At 36.3% G+C, this 17,548-nt stretch overlaps 1 protein-coding gene across 2 annotated transcripts in view; it reads left to right on the top strand.

The window, feature by feature from the left end:
• The window catches only part of LOC134649550 (fasciclin-1), an 85,000-nt gene extending 78,784 nt beyond the window's left edge, over positions 1-6,216 (top strand). Inside the window, exons 9-14 of one of the 2 annotated variants that reach the window (XM_063504319.1) lie at positions 971-1,061; positions 1,414-1,425; positions 3,783-4,003; positions 4,257-4,419; positions 5,591-5,738; positions 6,005-6,216. In XM_063504319.1, the coding sequence (XP_063360389.1) occupies positions 971-1,061; positions 1,414-1,425; positions 3,783-4,003; positions 4,257-4,419; positions 5,591-5,738; positions 6,005-6,198 (829 nt within the window). In that variant the 3' untranslated portion in view covers positions 6,199-6,216. The remainder of the gene's footprint in view (positions 1-970; positions 1,062-1,413; positions 1,426-3,782; positions 4,004-4,256; positions 4,420-5,590; positions 5,739-6,004) is intronic. The other variant, XM_063504320.1, reaches the window with a different exon arrangement.
• The last annotated feature ends 11,332 nt before the right edge of the window (positions 6,217-17,548 follow it).

Genomic DNA, 17,548 nt, shown 5'->3' with positions numbered 1-17,548 from the left:
GGGAGAGTAACTGTGGGACAAATTAAAAATCTAATTCAGCTAAAATTATTTCTACTTTACTTGTAAAGTTGAATGTATACAACGGTGAAATAACAAGATGTTAAGGAATAAAACATGAAAGACAACGTTAATAATATGCATCATTACATGAGTGGCTGAAGATATTGAATTTTCAAATGTATGCATAAGAATATAAGAGGTGGTTTACATAAATCCTCATTTCAACCCAATAAATCTAATAAATCCCCTGAAAAATCTCGCGAACGATGAAGGGAAAAGAATTGGGAAACGGTAATTGAAAGGTATAATTTAATGTGGGAGGATATGCGTCTTTGATTACTGCCTTGGGATTTGGAGGCCGATTCTGATTCAACAATTTCTTAAAAGTTGACGTAAGCCAGGAATAAGAAGGGAACTAAAAATTTGGTGCGCCGCGCGAAACATGCGACGAAAGTTATGGCCATTTCGCAGATTTTAACGGTTCACGTTAATAACTATGAAAGTATAATTATGTTCAAAATTTGGTTGTTTAGATCCCTCGGCTACTTATATCACTAGCTATTTTATACTAAAAATATACTGCTATGGTATGCAGGGTAACGATATATACGTACAACTGAAAATAAATGATAATTAGACATGTATTCGTGGTTTTTATTTCTATCGAGCTAACGTTAACCTTTTAAGGTTTTGGTTGAAATCCACTCTTGCAAGATTGTCTAGTTTCCGTGTAATTTGGTTCATCCTCCTGATTAAAACAGCGCCCTCTTAAGGCTTTCATATTATTTTTTGACTCGTCCCTTGATTGCTCGCAGTGATTGGTGTGTGCGAAATGCAATCACAATCAATAGTGCGATCTACAGTAATGATGAAGCACACAGCGGCACTGTATGAGATTGATACTTTTTTTTAATTTACTTATCTCTGCAAATTCCTAATGACTATCTTATTGAGAATCGAGTGCTTTCAGGAACCACCAGAAACTTAAGGAGATCTTGAATTTACATCTAGTGCGGGAAAGACTGGCTATGGATACTATAATACACAATAACATGAATCAGGTAATATTATTGCTTATGTTATTCGTACGTTGCAGTCTTTTTGCGCAAATTAGCTTTAATCGGTAAGGAAAAGGTTTTTTTAAATATTAATTTGTAAAGTTATCAATCAGCATTAATTTTAATTGAAATGTTTTTCTTCTAAATACGAACGATCCCTAACTTGCGCAACCGGACAATCTTTTATTTTTTGTATTAATCTCGATTGTCTCGAAAGAGGACAATTAATTTAGTAAAAGGATAATCTATGAGAGAACGAAAATAGGACGCAACAATAATATCGCAGAAAGTTATTCTATTATAACATTAATCTCATGTGTTGTATTTTATTGTGGTTCTGGCTGCGCGGACTCAGCTCCCTGGAACTGTACGTGTAATATATGAATAAAATTGTAATATTGTCGGACGCATTAACAATAAACAATTCGATTTCAAAGCTTTTGTGAACTTTAGTTTATGTTTGATTCAGCTCCGTCAATGTTAGAGACAGCATGTACTAAGATGACCGAATATCAGAATCGTTTTTATAAAATAAAAATAAGGTCACCCGGGGCGAAAGCAACCATGAGGCTAAGGTAACTAATTGAAATTTCTCTCAATATAATGGTTTTTATAAAAAGCGCCATGTGTTTGAGGGTAGAAAAATAATTGCTTTATAAAATAAAACACAAATTACGCTCCTAAATCGCTCACTGTTGTACCGACAGAGCAAATTTTATCAACCGCCATTTTGAAGCAACGCTTTGCATTGTGGTGTGTTACGTTTTGTGCCAAAAAAAATATTTCAAACCGTTTTCTGCAAAACGTAACGTTCATCCTAAAGAAAAGATAAAACGTAAGTGCATTTGGTATATTTATTTGAACTGTAGGTCTTGCAATTAATATTTTATTGATATAGTTACATTAACCTCAACTTTTCGTGCACATGGGTTATTGCAACTATTTTGACAGTTGCAATAGCCCCATAGTTTTTGTATGAAAAGTGCCATTTGTTAGTGATGTTCCGTGTCGATATTTCGATAAATGAATTTCGCATATTTTTGTAACTATTTAAGATCTGCAATGGGGGCTATCGCGTGTGAATTTGCCACTAGAGGCGGTAGTGTCGGGTGAGGTCCAATAACATTCACTTTTAGCTGGTTGTGGCGGGTTTCGTGATATAAATTATAATTTCTTTAATTTACCTGTTGAAAAGTGATCTCCTTCGTGAAATTATCGCAAATATGGATTATTTGGACTAATAATTTTTTTTACAAAATATATTTTTAATTATTTTTGCGTACGAAACGGAACTGCACAACATTGCGGCATAGCTACTCGATATGATGATAGTTATTTATAATTAATAAACTTAATGAGATTCAAGATTTAAAATTTTGTTTTGGCGCCGATCTTATAAAGTCGCCTTTGACAGCTATACCTCTGGACCTTAGTCAACAGTGGCGCCAACTTGTGAGCAAAGAAACGATAGTCCCCATTGGTGCGAAGCATGTAAGACTTTTATAACAAATGACAAATGAGTAGCTTAAATAAGAATTGGATTTTTTTCCAAATTTATATGGGACCAACTTTCGCAAAGGTGCAAAGTTTTATTTGGATTGTTTTCGTAAGTACTTGTTATTTTACTGTTGAATACAGATGTTTCCTTTAGTTTGTAAGAAAAACATAGAAACTGTTTTTATTATGTTGATTATTTAAATGTCCAATTTAAGAAATAAGTCTGTTTTTTCTTCTTTACCTTAGGTATCAGATTGACGAATGCGTATGTTTCTTAGCATTTCACACAAGGCTTTATAAAAGAGCTCGTACTTAAAACACTATTTTCTTGTCATCTTTGAGCTATTAACAGTAAACAATTCAAATTACAATAAAAGCTCAAGGTGCATAGCTTAATGATTTCAACGAATACTGAAGTCATATGAAGATTTATCGATAAGTAGTATACCAACACTAGCCACTATGGAAGATAGTTGCATTTACCCCATAAAAATGAAAAAATGAATTTGCTGGAGACTGAGCCCTATTCTCTGCGACTAGATACCATTTTCGGATAGGTGTTGCGTGAATAAACGTGTACTCTTACCCCCAACGTTTAGTTACTGATTACAATGATGTTATAAGTAATAGTCACATTAACCTCAAGGTGGGGTCAATGTAACTATTACTGCTCTCGTGGCACAATAAAATAAATTATTGAAAAACCTAAGCTTGTTTGTAGTGTAATTAAAGTTGAAAACGTTCATTGAAATGTGAGCAATTAAGTACATTTATTTTAATAACCCTTCTAATTATATAGCTCATGGTAGAGGGCGGCAAAAAATATTATACTATTTTTTTAGTTGCTTTCGCCCCGGGTGACCTTAGTTAGAATTAGACCCAGTATTCGTGAATTTTGTTTGTATATTTCTTAGATATAAATTTGCTCACTGGAATTAAATTAGATGCATGGCCGTTTGTTCAATGTACGTACTAAATGTTTATTTGTATGCCACTCTATGTGCCAATATAAAGTCAAAGTCCATTTTGACAACTTTGGTGTGCAATGTACGCTATGTCGGCATGGCACTGACAGCGTTATGTGGTGTAACCCTGTATAAAACTCAACACAAAATATATGAGATCAGATATAAAGCATTAATCCTGTGTTAGTTGTATGTAGTTGGTGGTTGGTGGTCCATTATTGAGTCATGTATGAGTCGTGTAAGACATGACTTCATGTTTCAGATCTACCAAGCCCCGACAGCGATGCACCGCAAGTACCTGTACTTCAACGTGCTCACCCACAACAACAATCAGACGCTCACCGTGGAGGGGGGCGGAGTCAACGCCACGGTAACCTTGCCCAACATCGCCGCGACCAACGGCTTCGTTCACATCATCGACAGAGTTCTGGGAGTTCCTTACACCACTATATTTGAGAAGTTGAAGACGGACCCTATGCTGAAGTAAGACATATTCTAACATGTTTGAAAACATTTACTTTGAAACTTATTTGAAGCGTCACACAAAAAGAACGTAGATAGACGCCCTTTATTAGCCTTACAGACGGCAGCGTATTTAAATACAATAAAATGACTGCCTTAGTGTAGGTAACGGCTTTAAATTATATTTACACGCTCTGTATTAGACTCAAACTGATGGCTTACTTTGAGCCGCAATAATTTTTTTGACACTTACATGTATTTTAATTTATCGCAGCATCACATACAATCTGGGCAAGCGGAAGATGTTCAACACGCAATTGAATGACATGGAACACCGGTACACATACTTCGTGCCTCGCGACCATGCATGGCTCAAATTCCAAGTGCGACACCCCTCAGCGTTCAAAGCGCTGTTCAAAATGGACTTCGGATATTATGTAAGTTTATTCATATTTTAAAACACATCAGGCCGCGTAGCCACGTCGTGCCAATCGCTTAGGTACGCTCCGTAGCGATCGAAACGCAACTGTCACTGTCGCACTAATATGGAAGAGCGATAGAGAGACACAAAGCGATTCGATGGCGAAGGGACAGCGATCGTCACCTTGGCTAGGCCGCCAGGGGAGTCACCATGTAGAAATAAAAATATAATTTATCTTGGGTTCGGAGGACACGGCTAAATATAAAGTCTATTTTTTTATTCGGTAGACTAAAATGACATTTCATAATATGAACATAAAATAACATTTCATAATATGAAATGTCATTTTAGTCTACCGAATAAAAAAATTGACTTTAGGCTGTTAACGAACGTGCTTCATACTGAATTTCTGATAGGTAGTGCGCTAGCATGCTAACGATGCATCGGGCATCGACACATTCAGACAGTTGAAACGACTTCAGTCGGATCCGTTTTCAGTACAAACAGCAACACTCCTAACTGTACATCGGTGGATCTTATTACAAAAGGCATAAGGTCCACCGATGTACAGCTAACAGTGTGGGAGATGGTATGTCAGCTAAATACTTGGCATAAACGTGGTAAATCCCTAAACCATACATTTTATGACTTTAATACAGAAGGGTATGGGGTATGGACATATTGGACATGCCGACCCCAAATGCAAATTATCGTGGTGAACGACTTAACATTCCTGTATTTCCATTTTGGACATTCCGAAAGTGCTGGGGCATATATTTACGCCTAAGGCAACGCGAGGGTTTAGTTTAATGTAGTTTCCTTGTCTCGAATATGCGTATAAGCATTTATTTACTAAGAATTTAATGGTAATATTTAGGAAATCTAGGGTAAAATGTTTGAGATTATGTGTGTCCCAAAATTTACGTATTCATTAGGTAAGTATTAGGTTAGGTACATTATATAACTTATGTTTTGTGCACTCTGTATAGTTATTTGGTAGGTATAATACCCGGCAGAAATAAGTCAATCATACCAGTCATACCGCAGGATTTTTATGTTATTAACCTAGGTAGGTATACTCACCATAACTTCAGCTACTAAAGCTACCAACGCAGAACTACTTACTTAGGAAAGGCAATTCCGCACCTATTCAATCATAATTGAAACTTTACTGATCGGTTCCACAGACGAAACAAATTCTGGAGAGGCACGTGATCCGCGCCAGCCGCTCGTACACCATCTCGGACCTAAAGCTTCACGCCAATGAGACGCACCCGTTCGTGATGCCCACGAGCCGCGACCCGCTGCGACTGCGTGTCAAGGAGTCTGACAAAAGTGAGTTAACAAATCCTAGAGCCGTACTGCCTGCACAATTGCACATCATCTACTAATTGAATGTTTGGACCTTCGAGATTGAACCAGTCCGTGATGTTTTTTCATTGATATTTGGTATCGGCCTCATGTACATTGTTTTCTCGCGTGTGCAATTTTATTTAAAAAATATGTGAACGTTCTTTTAAACCGCACAACCTTAACTCTTTACACATCTCCATCGTTAACATGGCAAAAGTGTCTTCAAATAATTCAAATTCCGTGCCCAGACTACTACGTGGAATGGAACGGGCACTGGATACACGTGTTCCGGCCGGACGTGGAGTGCACGAACGGCGTCATCCACGTGATCGACGAGCCGTTCCTGCTGGAGAGCGACATACACGCCACTGGCGCCGCCTCGCCGCTCGCGCACGCCGCTGCAATGCTACTGATCTCGACCTGTCTTACAATCCTTCAATAAACTACTGAGGTTATTTAATAGATTTTACAGTACATATGGCCCTATTTTCACGCACTAGTGCGTAAAATAGCACTTTTCGTGCGATGTCAAAAGTTTAAAGGGCCATATGTACTGTAAAACGTTGTTCGATACACGTGCGAATAGGTAATTCGCAACTCGTGTCGATTCCTCTTTTTCGCACTTGTATCGAAAATAACTATTACAGCTTGTGACATAGCGATATTTCCACTGCCATTTTCAGCATTACCTCTTGACCAGAATTCCATCAAAACTATTAGTAAAATGTATAAAATGTCTACTTTAACTTTAAGCATTCAGGGAAGTATTTTTGTGGTAAATCGCATCTATTAACCAAAAGCCGTAAAGGTCGCTATGTCACTAGCTGTTCATAAACTAATTCGAACTTGGTTTCAGTTTAGGTACGAGTAACCTGTCGGAGTGTGACAAAATAATAATGTTATTAATTTGACACTAGTGTTCGATTCCATTTAGTCTGTGGACAATCAAAAAATTATATTTTAAAACGTGAGCGTAACATGTAAAAAGTTGACAAGCAATCGCGCTGCGCTTCGATGGGTGTGGTGTGCCTACAGCATATTTAGGTACATAAGTACATTTTCTAAATTGCATTAGATTTGTTTGGTTGCCAAATTTAAAGCTGTAATATTTACAGCTTAATTTTTAACAAGTTGAACTTGTTCTATGCTATAGGTATTTTAATTGTTTTAGTTTCAACTTTAGTGAGACATTAATTCAACTGTATTAATTTTATTAATACATAAGAGTTTGTACATGATGGTATCTCAGTATCTTAGTGTGGTAGTTGATTGGTATACTTATAGTTACGAGAGTTTGAAACTTAGTTACCTTAGGTTTGATTGTATATTTTTGAATTGTGTACGATATGGAGGGTATTGTGCATTGAAATAGATTATATTTTAACTGCCACATTAAAGCAATTAAAACAGTAATATCTTGATTTTAGATAAATTTATATATGTTTATATAATTTTACCTTTTTAATAAATGGATTAACAAATAACAAATGACCAACATAATTTCACGTGTACAAGTAACAAATTCAGTTATAATAATGATATTGAGAGCAGGCTCTTTATTACCCAGTATTGGTGTTAGTAAAATTGTTTACTTTATTTGAGAATTTTGGTCCATCGTGCCTTCTTTGGAAATTAAATAATTATTTATTTAAATCTATCTCCTAGACTCTAGAGCAAATCTTATTTAATATGAACATCTTCATAGACTACATTCCATGTTGTTATCTGAAAAATCTATTTAGTATATTTAAATATTATTAACAAATTTATTAATGTTATCATTCCATGACAAAAGTATTCCCTTCTTTTCTTTTAGTCAATAATTTAAACCTTTAAAAAGTTAAGCACGGTCGGGAATTAAATTGTAGTAATAAAAATGATGCTTAAATAAAAGACAATTTTCAGTAAATATTTAGAAACATTTAATGGTTATGGATGTGTCCAATATTTATTGAATTGCTAATATTGTATTAAATAAGAAGTAAAATTCTAGTTATTATTGAAAGGAAGAGGTGTGCTTACAGTACGGTGCGACTATGAATCTTTATTTTCGATAAGCAGGTGTAAATAATTTGTGTAAGTTTAATTATAGTCCATTATAATTATCGTACTCTAATTTATTAGCTATTACTTGAATGCGACTGAAAATTAAAACATTATCAGACCTAATGCTAATAAAAGGTATCAAATACTTTTACTGTAAAAATGATGCTTTTTGCTTTATTGATAGTTTTATATTTCTTTCAAAGAAAATACTTCTCTGATGACGTGTGTAAGTACTGTAGTTGTACCAATGTTATAATTCCTGAGAAATGTGAGTCCACTACTTATTATTACGTATAAAAAAATGCATTAATATCATAAGGTATATTCGCTGTTTCAATGAGGCAAAAAGCAGCATTTATTAGAAAATAAAATCTTTAGGTAGAAGATATCATTGGTATAACACCTTATATTATGTATTTGTTGGTTTTTGCCGTTTATATCTAACATACCTACTGTTAAAAACATAATCTTTCGCTTTATAGGGTTTACATAATATACAAATAGGTAAGTTTTTAAAAGCCAAAGCTTAATGCTATTTCAACCGGTTCCAGATTATATGAGTAATTGAATAAGATTTTACTGTTAAACTACAATAAACTATCAAATGTAGTCATTATCGTAAGTCGTAGTATTACCTTTTGAACTATATACCTGTATACAGCGGATTTTTAAAATAGTAGTTGATGTAAACGTTAATTGGGACATAAATACCCCAGACAATATACTGTGACCAAATATTGAACCAAATATTTGGTGAGCGACGGCACTGGATTCCAACGGCGGGGTGTTCGTCGTATTCGGATTACTTACGTCAAATTAGGAGAAATGACAAGTAACGTAACGTGTTGAATTAATAAAGAATTTACCTATAAATAAAAATTGCATTTTATATTTTTTCAGAATTAATTACCCGTTCGTTCTAAAAATCACTTCTCGGTGCGGGTAACTCGGTAAGATAATAAAATGTAGCGACAGCTAATAATATCTTCATATCACTGATATATCCGTAATATAACGTTCTGGGCAGATTACACATAACTATAACCAGGGTCTACAGCTAATCGTTTATTTTTGTTCCTACACAAATTTGTCATTACTCTTTATAATAATCGGAATAACGTTCATCGAAACTTTAAAATCGAGCGTCATTGCTTACCACGACTTGGAAAGTTTGTACTGGTTTTTACAAGCTTTTATTTAACTTGCAATGTACCTATGTAAAATGTCATTCAATAGAACTTGCTAACTATGTAAACAAACCGCCATACTAAAATTGACACTAAATGTCAATTTACTAGTAACTTTTGTTTACATAGTTAGCAAGTTCTATTGAATGACACTTTAAAAATCTTGCAAGTTTATTTTGACTCACTTCCCGACTTCCAATGAAGCTGGAAATTTGCATACATATGTAAGTCGAGTGACAATGCAATATTATGGTACCATCGAGCTGATCTGATGGAGACAGGAGGTGGCCATAGGAACTCTGTGATGAAACAATGCAACCTAATTGTGTTAGGGGTTTTTAGAATTGTCTCGATGAGTATTAGGTTGTCTGTCGTAAGAAAAGTACAGTCAGCGATAAAAGCTTGTACCAAAAATATTTTTTTTTGCCAAAAACTTATTAATTGTACCGATATCTAAGTTTTGCCTTGTTTCGGCCTTCTCAAGTGGAGCATACGCGAAGGCAAGTAACAGAGGGTGTTAGACGGGCGACGACTTAATCCATAAAGGCCCTGCGACGACAGACCGATGCTCTTATTGTAATCCCTTGATGGATAGGAATCAAGCCGTCTATCTCACGTGATTTGCGGTATTTCAGGGGTTTAAGATCGAAGATCTAAGATTTATTTATATTTTCTCAAGAAGATCTTTTCTCTTCTCTTTTTATCAAGAAGATTGACAGTAACATTGATTGCGTTAACGCTTTAGCAGCAACGCGAAAATTTTCACATTTTAGATCTAATCAGTATACAAATTACCTACTTAGGTATCCAAAATTCAAGAGGAGATATCCGCCACCGAATCTAACAAAATGGTTAACTAAGATTTTATACGTATGCAGGTGTTTAATAAAGACATCGGTTGGATCGGTCCGCCAATTGAAACACCTAACGTTAGCCTTAGCCACCTCTTGTCATACCGTCTATGTGCGGGATGTGTGGTCTGTTGCCGCTCATTCCGAGAACCTTCCACCCTAACAAGATAATATCTATCCTGATTACAAGGTTATTTTAAGGGCGAACCGTAGTTGGTTTTGCTCCAAGCACAGTAATATTATCATCGGTTTCAATTAGGATTTTGGTACGAGACAGAGTTCAAACCCATTACCTCTTTGTTTGGAAACCGTAAGCTTTATTTACCGCTAGGTCACCTGCGGCCATTCAATAAAACTTTAGAACCCTGTAAAGAGTAAAAAAATAAGATTTACGTGCCAAGTTTTTATGCAAATTTCTCGTTATTTATGTTTATGTGTGTCAGTACGGTAACTAGAACACATTTCATTCCTTAGCATCAATAAATCAATCGTTATATGATTTACATATGAGATACTTTTAAGTTAATATCCCAAAGGAAAAGCTGAGTGGATTAGAGCCCAGTTGAATGTTAATCGCGGCGTGAGGGACGTTTCTCGAGCTACGGCTCGTTTCCCGAACCCAACGCATTTAAGGTCATTCTGAGTAGGGTTAGTCAACTTATTTTCAACCCTCATTTGAACCAGGATAAATTTATATAAATGAAGATTGCTCCCTCAATATTTCAACCCTTGTACCTGTGCTCGCAAACTGTGAAGTTATGTATGTTTATGTGGCATACTTTATCACGAATTATTTGTTATTATCCAAGTAGTATTTCTCTCATAAACAACCCCTATTTTTCTTGTGAATAGACAAGTATTGTATTTGCACTTACGTAGATAGACGTACGGGAAATTGAACGACAACAATAGTGAATTTACGATAAACTTGCTGCTGGCAAATCATGAAGTTTGTAAGAGTACCTACTCTCATTATGTAAGTTTACAGAGAAGCGAGAAATGGAATTTTATTTTCGTTCGTTGTGTGCCTTGTTAGAGTACAATTTTGCCGTGGAAGATAACTCTGTGACCGATTTTTAATATCGGCAGTGAAACAGTGCAGTCTACCGCAAAAGAGTCAGTCTAGCGTGCGCTGAATCTCAGTCGAATCGGGTGAGTAGATAACTAAGCGGTAGGTATTGGAAATCCGATTTCAAAGTTGCAACATATATTTATGTAAAGATATTAAAGCTCCTGGTAAAGGGTTTGGCTGTTATAGAAAAGGTTCATGCATGGTACACTTATTTAATTTTTATTAAACCAAATAAAAGTTATGGCAACAAGAGAGATTGTGGGCGGTGCTATACAATATTATCAGCCGAAAACACACTAATATAAAATTAACTTAAAATAAATACATAAATATAAACCCCATATATAAAATAACATAAATACATAAGTAGGTACATAGTATATTAAATAATATACCTAAGAATGAATACTAGTGATAACATTAGAGATTGAAGAACGACTTCACGCTTAATTAATTTAATAGAGATTAACCGTTTTAATCGCCGGCTGTCAAACACTTTATAATAGGTGCTATTAAAAACATAACTCGGATGCGTTATTGGCTAAAGAGCATTAAAGTTTTACGTTGATTAGGTGCCTTACACATAAACGTTTTATCACGAGCGCCGTCTATTATTTAATATCGCTCACTACCAGCCTCACAAAGAAAATACGAGGGTCGCGAAATATTAAAGGCACCGTAGGTACACACGGTAGGTACCTTTCTTCCCATATCGTTTATAAAATAAATGCAAGCTGTTACGAAGCCTGCTCCTAGGTGGAGCAAAATAAAAGTTTTTACAGACTCGATTTATCTTCGCGCCTCAAGTGGAAGTGGTCTACGAAAATAACTCCCCGGCAGCGGAGGTGCCTATTTTTTTTGAACAGGAATACTATCAATCTTCTGTACACATAACAAACTGTCACAAAATGTATAGCATTCTTAATAATCTTAGTTAAATAGAAAGTTTTCGTGCCGAACTAAGTTTTGTAAATTCTATTCGAGTGATCGTACTTCACCGAGATAATCATTGCTCTCTGATTCTAAATACTAAACTTAGCTCATTCAGTCTTTATAGACGATAGTCTGTGCTCAAAGTCCTTTTAATTCCTTCAGAATAGAAGACTTTTGTTACGTACGTCCTCTTTAGTTTCAGAGCAACAATCACTATAGAACTAATTAACTTCAGGCAATCTGAAATAGAAATCAGGAGTAGTTAACAATGAAAGGCTAAATATTGCTCAAACCTTTCCTTATAATTCGTTCTAAAATCTACAAAAATATCAAATGGTACGTGTATTTATACCCGCCTCACCTGACCGTCCGCCATACATCAAGTGGGTATAAATTAATTTATATGAAATGTCTATTTACCATCTGAGCCCGGCGGGACAAATGGGAATACACCTCAAGGTGGTAGCCTCGAGTACAAAATATATTGAAATTACACAAATCTCGTTTTCCGTACCCCTAAGCGAACCTCATATTGTGACACAGAACAAGCGTTAATAACTATAGTTAATATATCAACTTACCCTATGGTACAGCTTACACCGTTCTACCCTAAATACAGACAAAATACTCTGGTCAAAAAACGATAAGTGCGTTGGAATACGCAACGCGAGCATTAACATAAACGCGCTAAGTACAAATTTTAAAACTGCTACAATTAATTCAAAAATACCTACCGATCACGCACGTCCACATAATTTATTATCATGGGCATTAAGTATGAGTAGTTTAAATCACGTTCGTATTTTATGACCGATTCACGGATATTTATTTGATTTCTTTGTAGCTTAACTTGAACAAGTTAGGTACCTACGTACAACTTTTAATGGCCGAACTTGCGCTGAAATACTTTCGGGCGTAGTGAACGGACATTATTAGCGAAACGATGTTCTTCTGTCTGTCCAATCGTGAAAAGGAAACGTAAGCTAGAATTCTGATAGTTTTTTTGTAACCCAGATAAAATATAATCATGATATGAAAATTCGTGGCAAAACCATTTTTAGAGCTCAGCACAAAACTGTTCGCGGAGCTCTTATGAGATCGAGATCACTTTGGTCTTGTAAATCGGTTAAATGCGTCTTTTTTCAAAGACCGTTTCATGTAAATAGGTACCTAATTTTTTTACTATATTTTTATTGAAATAAAATCAATCAATTCAAGAATGCGGCAGTAAATAACTAACACACGATAATTAAATAGTTATTATCAAACTAGCTACTCTATTCTATCTCTAGGCTATCTCATAATTAAAATACATATAAAGTTCGCAACCTTACAGTTCAATAACCAGTACGTACAAATAAGTGAGCAGGCACTTACTCAGGCGGCTAGGAACCGTAAGGCAAGCTCATCATTCCTTATTTCCGCAAATACTTACGCGCAAAAGAGGATTCAATCAAAACCTCTGCTTACACAGAAATACGGTTGAGCTAAGTGTACGTGAAAAAGAATTGAATTCCCTCGATTTAAATAAGAACCGACTCCATTGAAAATCACAGCAAAATCTTAAGGGTAAAGAATAAGATAAATCGTGGTGGAAATGAATGGAAGTCGGATTTGCAATTTAAATTCTACGCAAAAAATGTGATCAATATAATCAGCGGGTCCATATTTAAATATTGCTTAATTTATGACAATGTAATAGTGGAAGCCTTGTAATTTAAGATGATAATTGGGAGAGGGATGGCTTTTATAACTCCTAATAAGTTGCGAAATTATGCTCAAAACCGCGGCCTGACATGAAATTAATAAGACTCGCTCTAGAATTCATAATCTTGTTACACGATTCTAGCCAATTTCCTAACACGTGTAAAAAGTTAGATTGCCTTCTAAAAGTAATGAGCAAAAGTACTTGTATAAAGTAGCTAGAGATAGAGAAAAGCTTTAACGATCACTTAAAAAAACTCTCTTAATTTTTGATATAATGTGCGTATTTGAGTACCTACGCAATGGTGCCACGGAACATTTAAGTGAGGAACCACGTGAATTATATATGTCAATGGGTACCTGAAAAATTAATGATATGCAACTATGACGAGTGATGATAAGAAGAAGAAGTAAGAAGTTAAATGTTGAGCAGGGTTTAGACGAAGCCAGTGCTAGCTGCCAGTGAAAGCAATGGCTTGTTTTTGGCCTCGTATTAACAGCTGGCTGCCAGCTCTGGCTGGAATAGAGCGAAGGCTTATTGAAGCCAGTGCTGGCGTTTAAACCTAACTTTTAGATACGTAAAGGCTATAACTTGGATTAAACTGTAGGTACCAACAATGTCAGCCATTTGCTTAACCAAAACCATACGTCTAATATTTTTCAGTAAGTAACCCACAAACTCGTCTCCGGAACAATTGTAATTCACGTCATTAGAGGCATGACTAGAGGTTCTGTAATGTGTGCCGCCATCTGTCGGCCGCGGCAAACAAGCGGCGATAACGAGCCTCCATCGGGAGCTGCACGAGTGGAATCTGCAAATACCGCGCGAGGCTAACAATCATCGAACCAATTCAATTCTCTCAATGATAATCTGTATGTAGTTGTTTTTAAGCCGACTACGCAAAATTTTAAGGAAATTCATGATTTTAGCAGTTTGATTATGTGGGTATTAAAAACTTTAAAGCCTACCTTTTCTCGCCCAAGCATGTTCAAACCTTCTAATTCTTAAAGCCTTAGTAAAATGTACCCGAATCATTAATATAATGTACCTGTTGTCCAAAAGACGCCAGTTTTCCAGAACATTTTTGACCTTTGTCTCGCGTCATAATTACTGAGCCTTGAGCCGTTTTTTTAATGAATGAGGTGTCAATTAATTTAAATGGTGGTCGGGTTAAAGTTTTAAAACTTTTCATTTTTTTTATTTTTAAACTGTTCCCCTCTTAAGCTTTCTTCTTTCTCTTTACAATTTTAGTTAAGAGGGTGCTATCGAAAAGTTGTAGCTTTTATATTGAATTGTTACACGTTTTAATTAAGGACAAGTGCCATAAAAAACCGGCCAAGTGCGAGTCGGACTCGCGCACGGAGGGTTCCGCACCATCAACAAAAAATAGAGCAAAACAAGCAAAAAAACGGTCACCCATCCAAGTACTGACTCCGCCCGACGTTGCTTAACTTCGGTCAAAAATCACGTTTGTTGTATGGGAGCCCCACTTAAATCTTTATTTTATTCTGTTTTTAGTATTTGTTGTTATAGCGGCAACAGAAATACATCATCTGTGAAAATTTCAACTGTCTAACTATCACGGTTCGTGAGATACAGCCTGGTGACAGACGGACGGACGGACGGACGGACGGACGGACGGACGGACGGATGGACGGACTGACGGACGGACGGACGGACAGCGGAGTCTTAGTAATAGGGTCCCGTTTTTACCCTTTGGGTACGGAACCCTAAAAATCACACCTACAATTCATTATATTTACAAGGGCAGACAAGGAATTTGTTTTGATTGGCGAGGAAAGCATATTTTTAATAATTGTATCCATTTGTTATAGTAACCGTAATATTTTCCAATTCACATTAGCCAACGAGTTATATGTCGACGACAGCGGGCACACACAAGTGGCGATAACGAGTGTCCACTGGGAGTAGCCGCGTCGAAGCGTCCTCGTCCACGACACATGCCAGAAAGTAGGTATATCCTTTTTAATAAAAAAGAGATTAAACCATGACCGAGTCCTGAGGCAACAAACATTAATAAAACAATATAAATAATTAATAGGTACTTTTGTCGTAATGACAGGATATAAATTAGATCTGGATTATTAATGGATTGACTGACAGATCGAATCCATAACTACTTAATCCAGATCTGATTCATAGCCCGTTATTAAAACAGAATACGCCTGTAAAAATGATTGTTTTATCTAAACTAAATGATGGGGCAAGATGAAGCCAATACGCATTATTAAAATAATCTTTTTCTAACAAAAATCTAATTTTGCTCTAAGATTGTTTAATTAAGTAAATAGAAATAGAAGCCAAACCAACTAGAAGACAAGCTATATTTAGTTACAACTCCTGCAAAGGTTGATGATAGCAAACGAACTAATATTTGCTAGTGTCGGTAAGTTTCCAAACCAATAATTTGCTTGCAACTGATGGTACGGCGAGGAATCAGATTTGCTATTCTTATAACCATGAGCGCGGTGCCATTGAGATCCATATTATTAGCAACTTCAATCCCTATTTTTATCAAACTTAATCCTTACTTTTAACAAAACAAGCTTCCTTTCATAGGTTATTTTAAAACGTGTTTTACTTTCCATCCTGTCTAACTAAGACACATATTATAGTACGTTATAGTACGTAATACGAATTCCCACTATGTAGGTGTTGTCTAGGTCTGTGGTGCTTAACAATATCTGTACTTAGCACATTATGTGTTAAGCAATATCAGTACTTTCCGTCAGATTAATGTGTGGCGGCCTATCGGTCCCTGTCACTCACTAGAAGAATGACCCGTATACTCTTGCAGCATTGCTATCAGAGCACCCGAATCCGTCCCGCCCTGACTGTTACCCAGAGGTCAAAGTAGAGGACGTGTCTCTAGCAGTCAGCTCGTTCCACAGTGGATCTGCTTCAAACTCGAACTAGCGTAGGTTGTTGTAGTTGACGTCTAGCATTGCGGGATAGAGTGACCGTTAGTCCTGATGTACTTATATACTAGTTCTTTGAAACGATATCTCGGTAAGCGACGTGCACACATCTAGGATTCAAGTTCGCTCGCGTCTCCGGAAGGAACCGCCGGAAGCGCCCGCCCTCAACTTCCGCCCTCGCTCACCAATCTATCCGCCCTGCCACATACTCCCAGCGACCCAGGGAAATGAATGCCCATTCAACTCATATTTAACGTGTGCACTGGAAGCGCAGCGCAGTAAAATATCAAAAGAGACATTTTCATGATTTATTTTTATCGACATTCGAAGACTAGGTTTACGCTCTAGTTCGAATTTGAAGCACTGCCATGGAATTCTAATTATGAACATAGATGAGTAGCCGCGAGTTTTTTATGCCTTTATTCAATCAAATAGGTACTTTTAATGGAGACTGCTGACGATAATTCTTCTAATCCAATAGATTTGTCGAATTTTGTAACGTGGCTCTTCTGCGTCAAATCCAGTAGTTCTGATTTTTTACAGACTTATTTATGATGTTGGCCCAATTAATAATCCAAGTTTGTGACCTCGAGCGCCGAACGCAACTTTGTCAAAAATCGTAAAAACCGGGATATTTCGGTTTTCTTTTAGATTTGGGCGATTATAACCCTAAAAGACTTGTTTTTGATAGTACCTTTTCAGGGCGTTTTTAAAGAAGACTAAATTTACTACAATATGACACTAGAATTATCTCTGTAGATTGAATAGTTACCGGGATAAAGTCTTTCAAAAGTTTTTAATTTTTTGAAATTGAATTCGTAGGCTAAGTGAGTGCAGTGAGTATGCACTTTTGACTCAGGCGATGCCACTTGGCACGAATGTTCCTAAGGTCAAACAAAGCTGATTTGGCCCGGTATCCACGAGATCGTACCGTGCCTACCCCCCAAAAAGGGAGGGGAAAGGGTTGGATCCCCAGGTCTAATCTATGCTATATTTCTTCCTGCTCCTAAAAGTTCTAGGATATTTTGAAAACATCCTTTATGCATCAAAAAATTCATC

The sequence above is a fragment of the Cydia amplana genome, chromosome 7, assembly GCF_948474715.1.
Source record: "Cydia amplana chromosome 7, ilCydAmpl1.1, whole genome shotgun sequence".
Taxonomy (NCBI): domain Eukaryota; kingdom Metazoa; phylum Arthropoda; class Insecta; order Lepidoptera; family Tortricidae; genus Cydia; species Cydia amplana.
The sequence above is the reverse complement of the archived record's forward strand: the minus strand, read 5'-3'. Positions and strand labels throughout refer to the sequence as shown.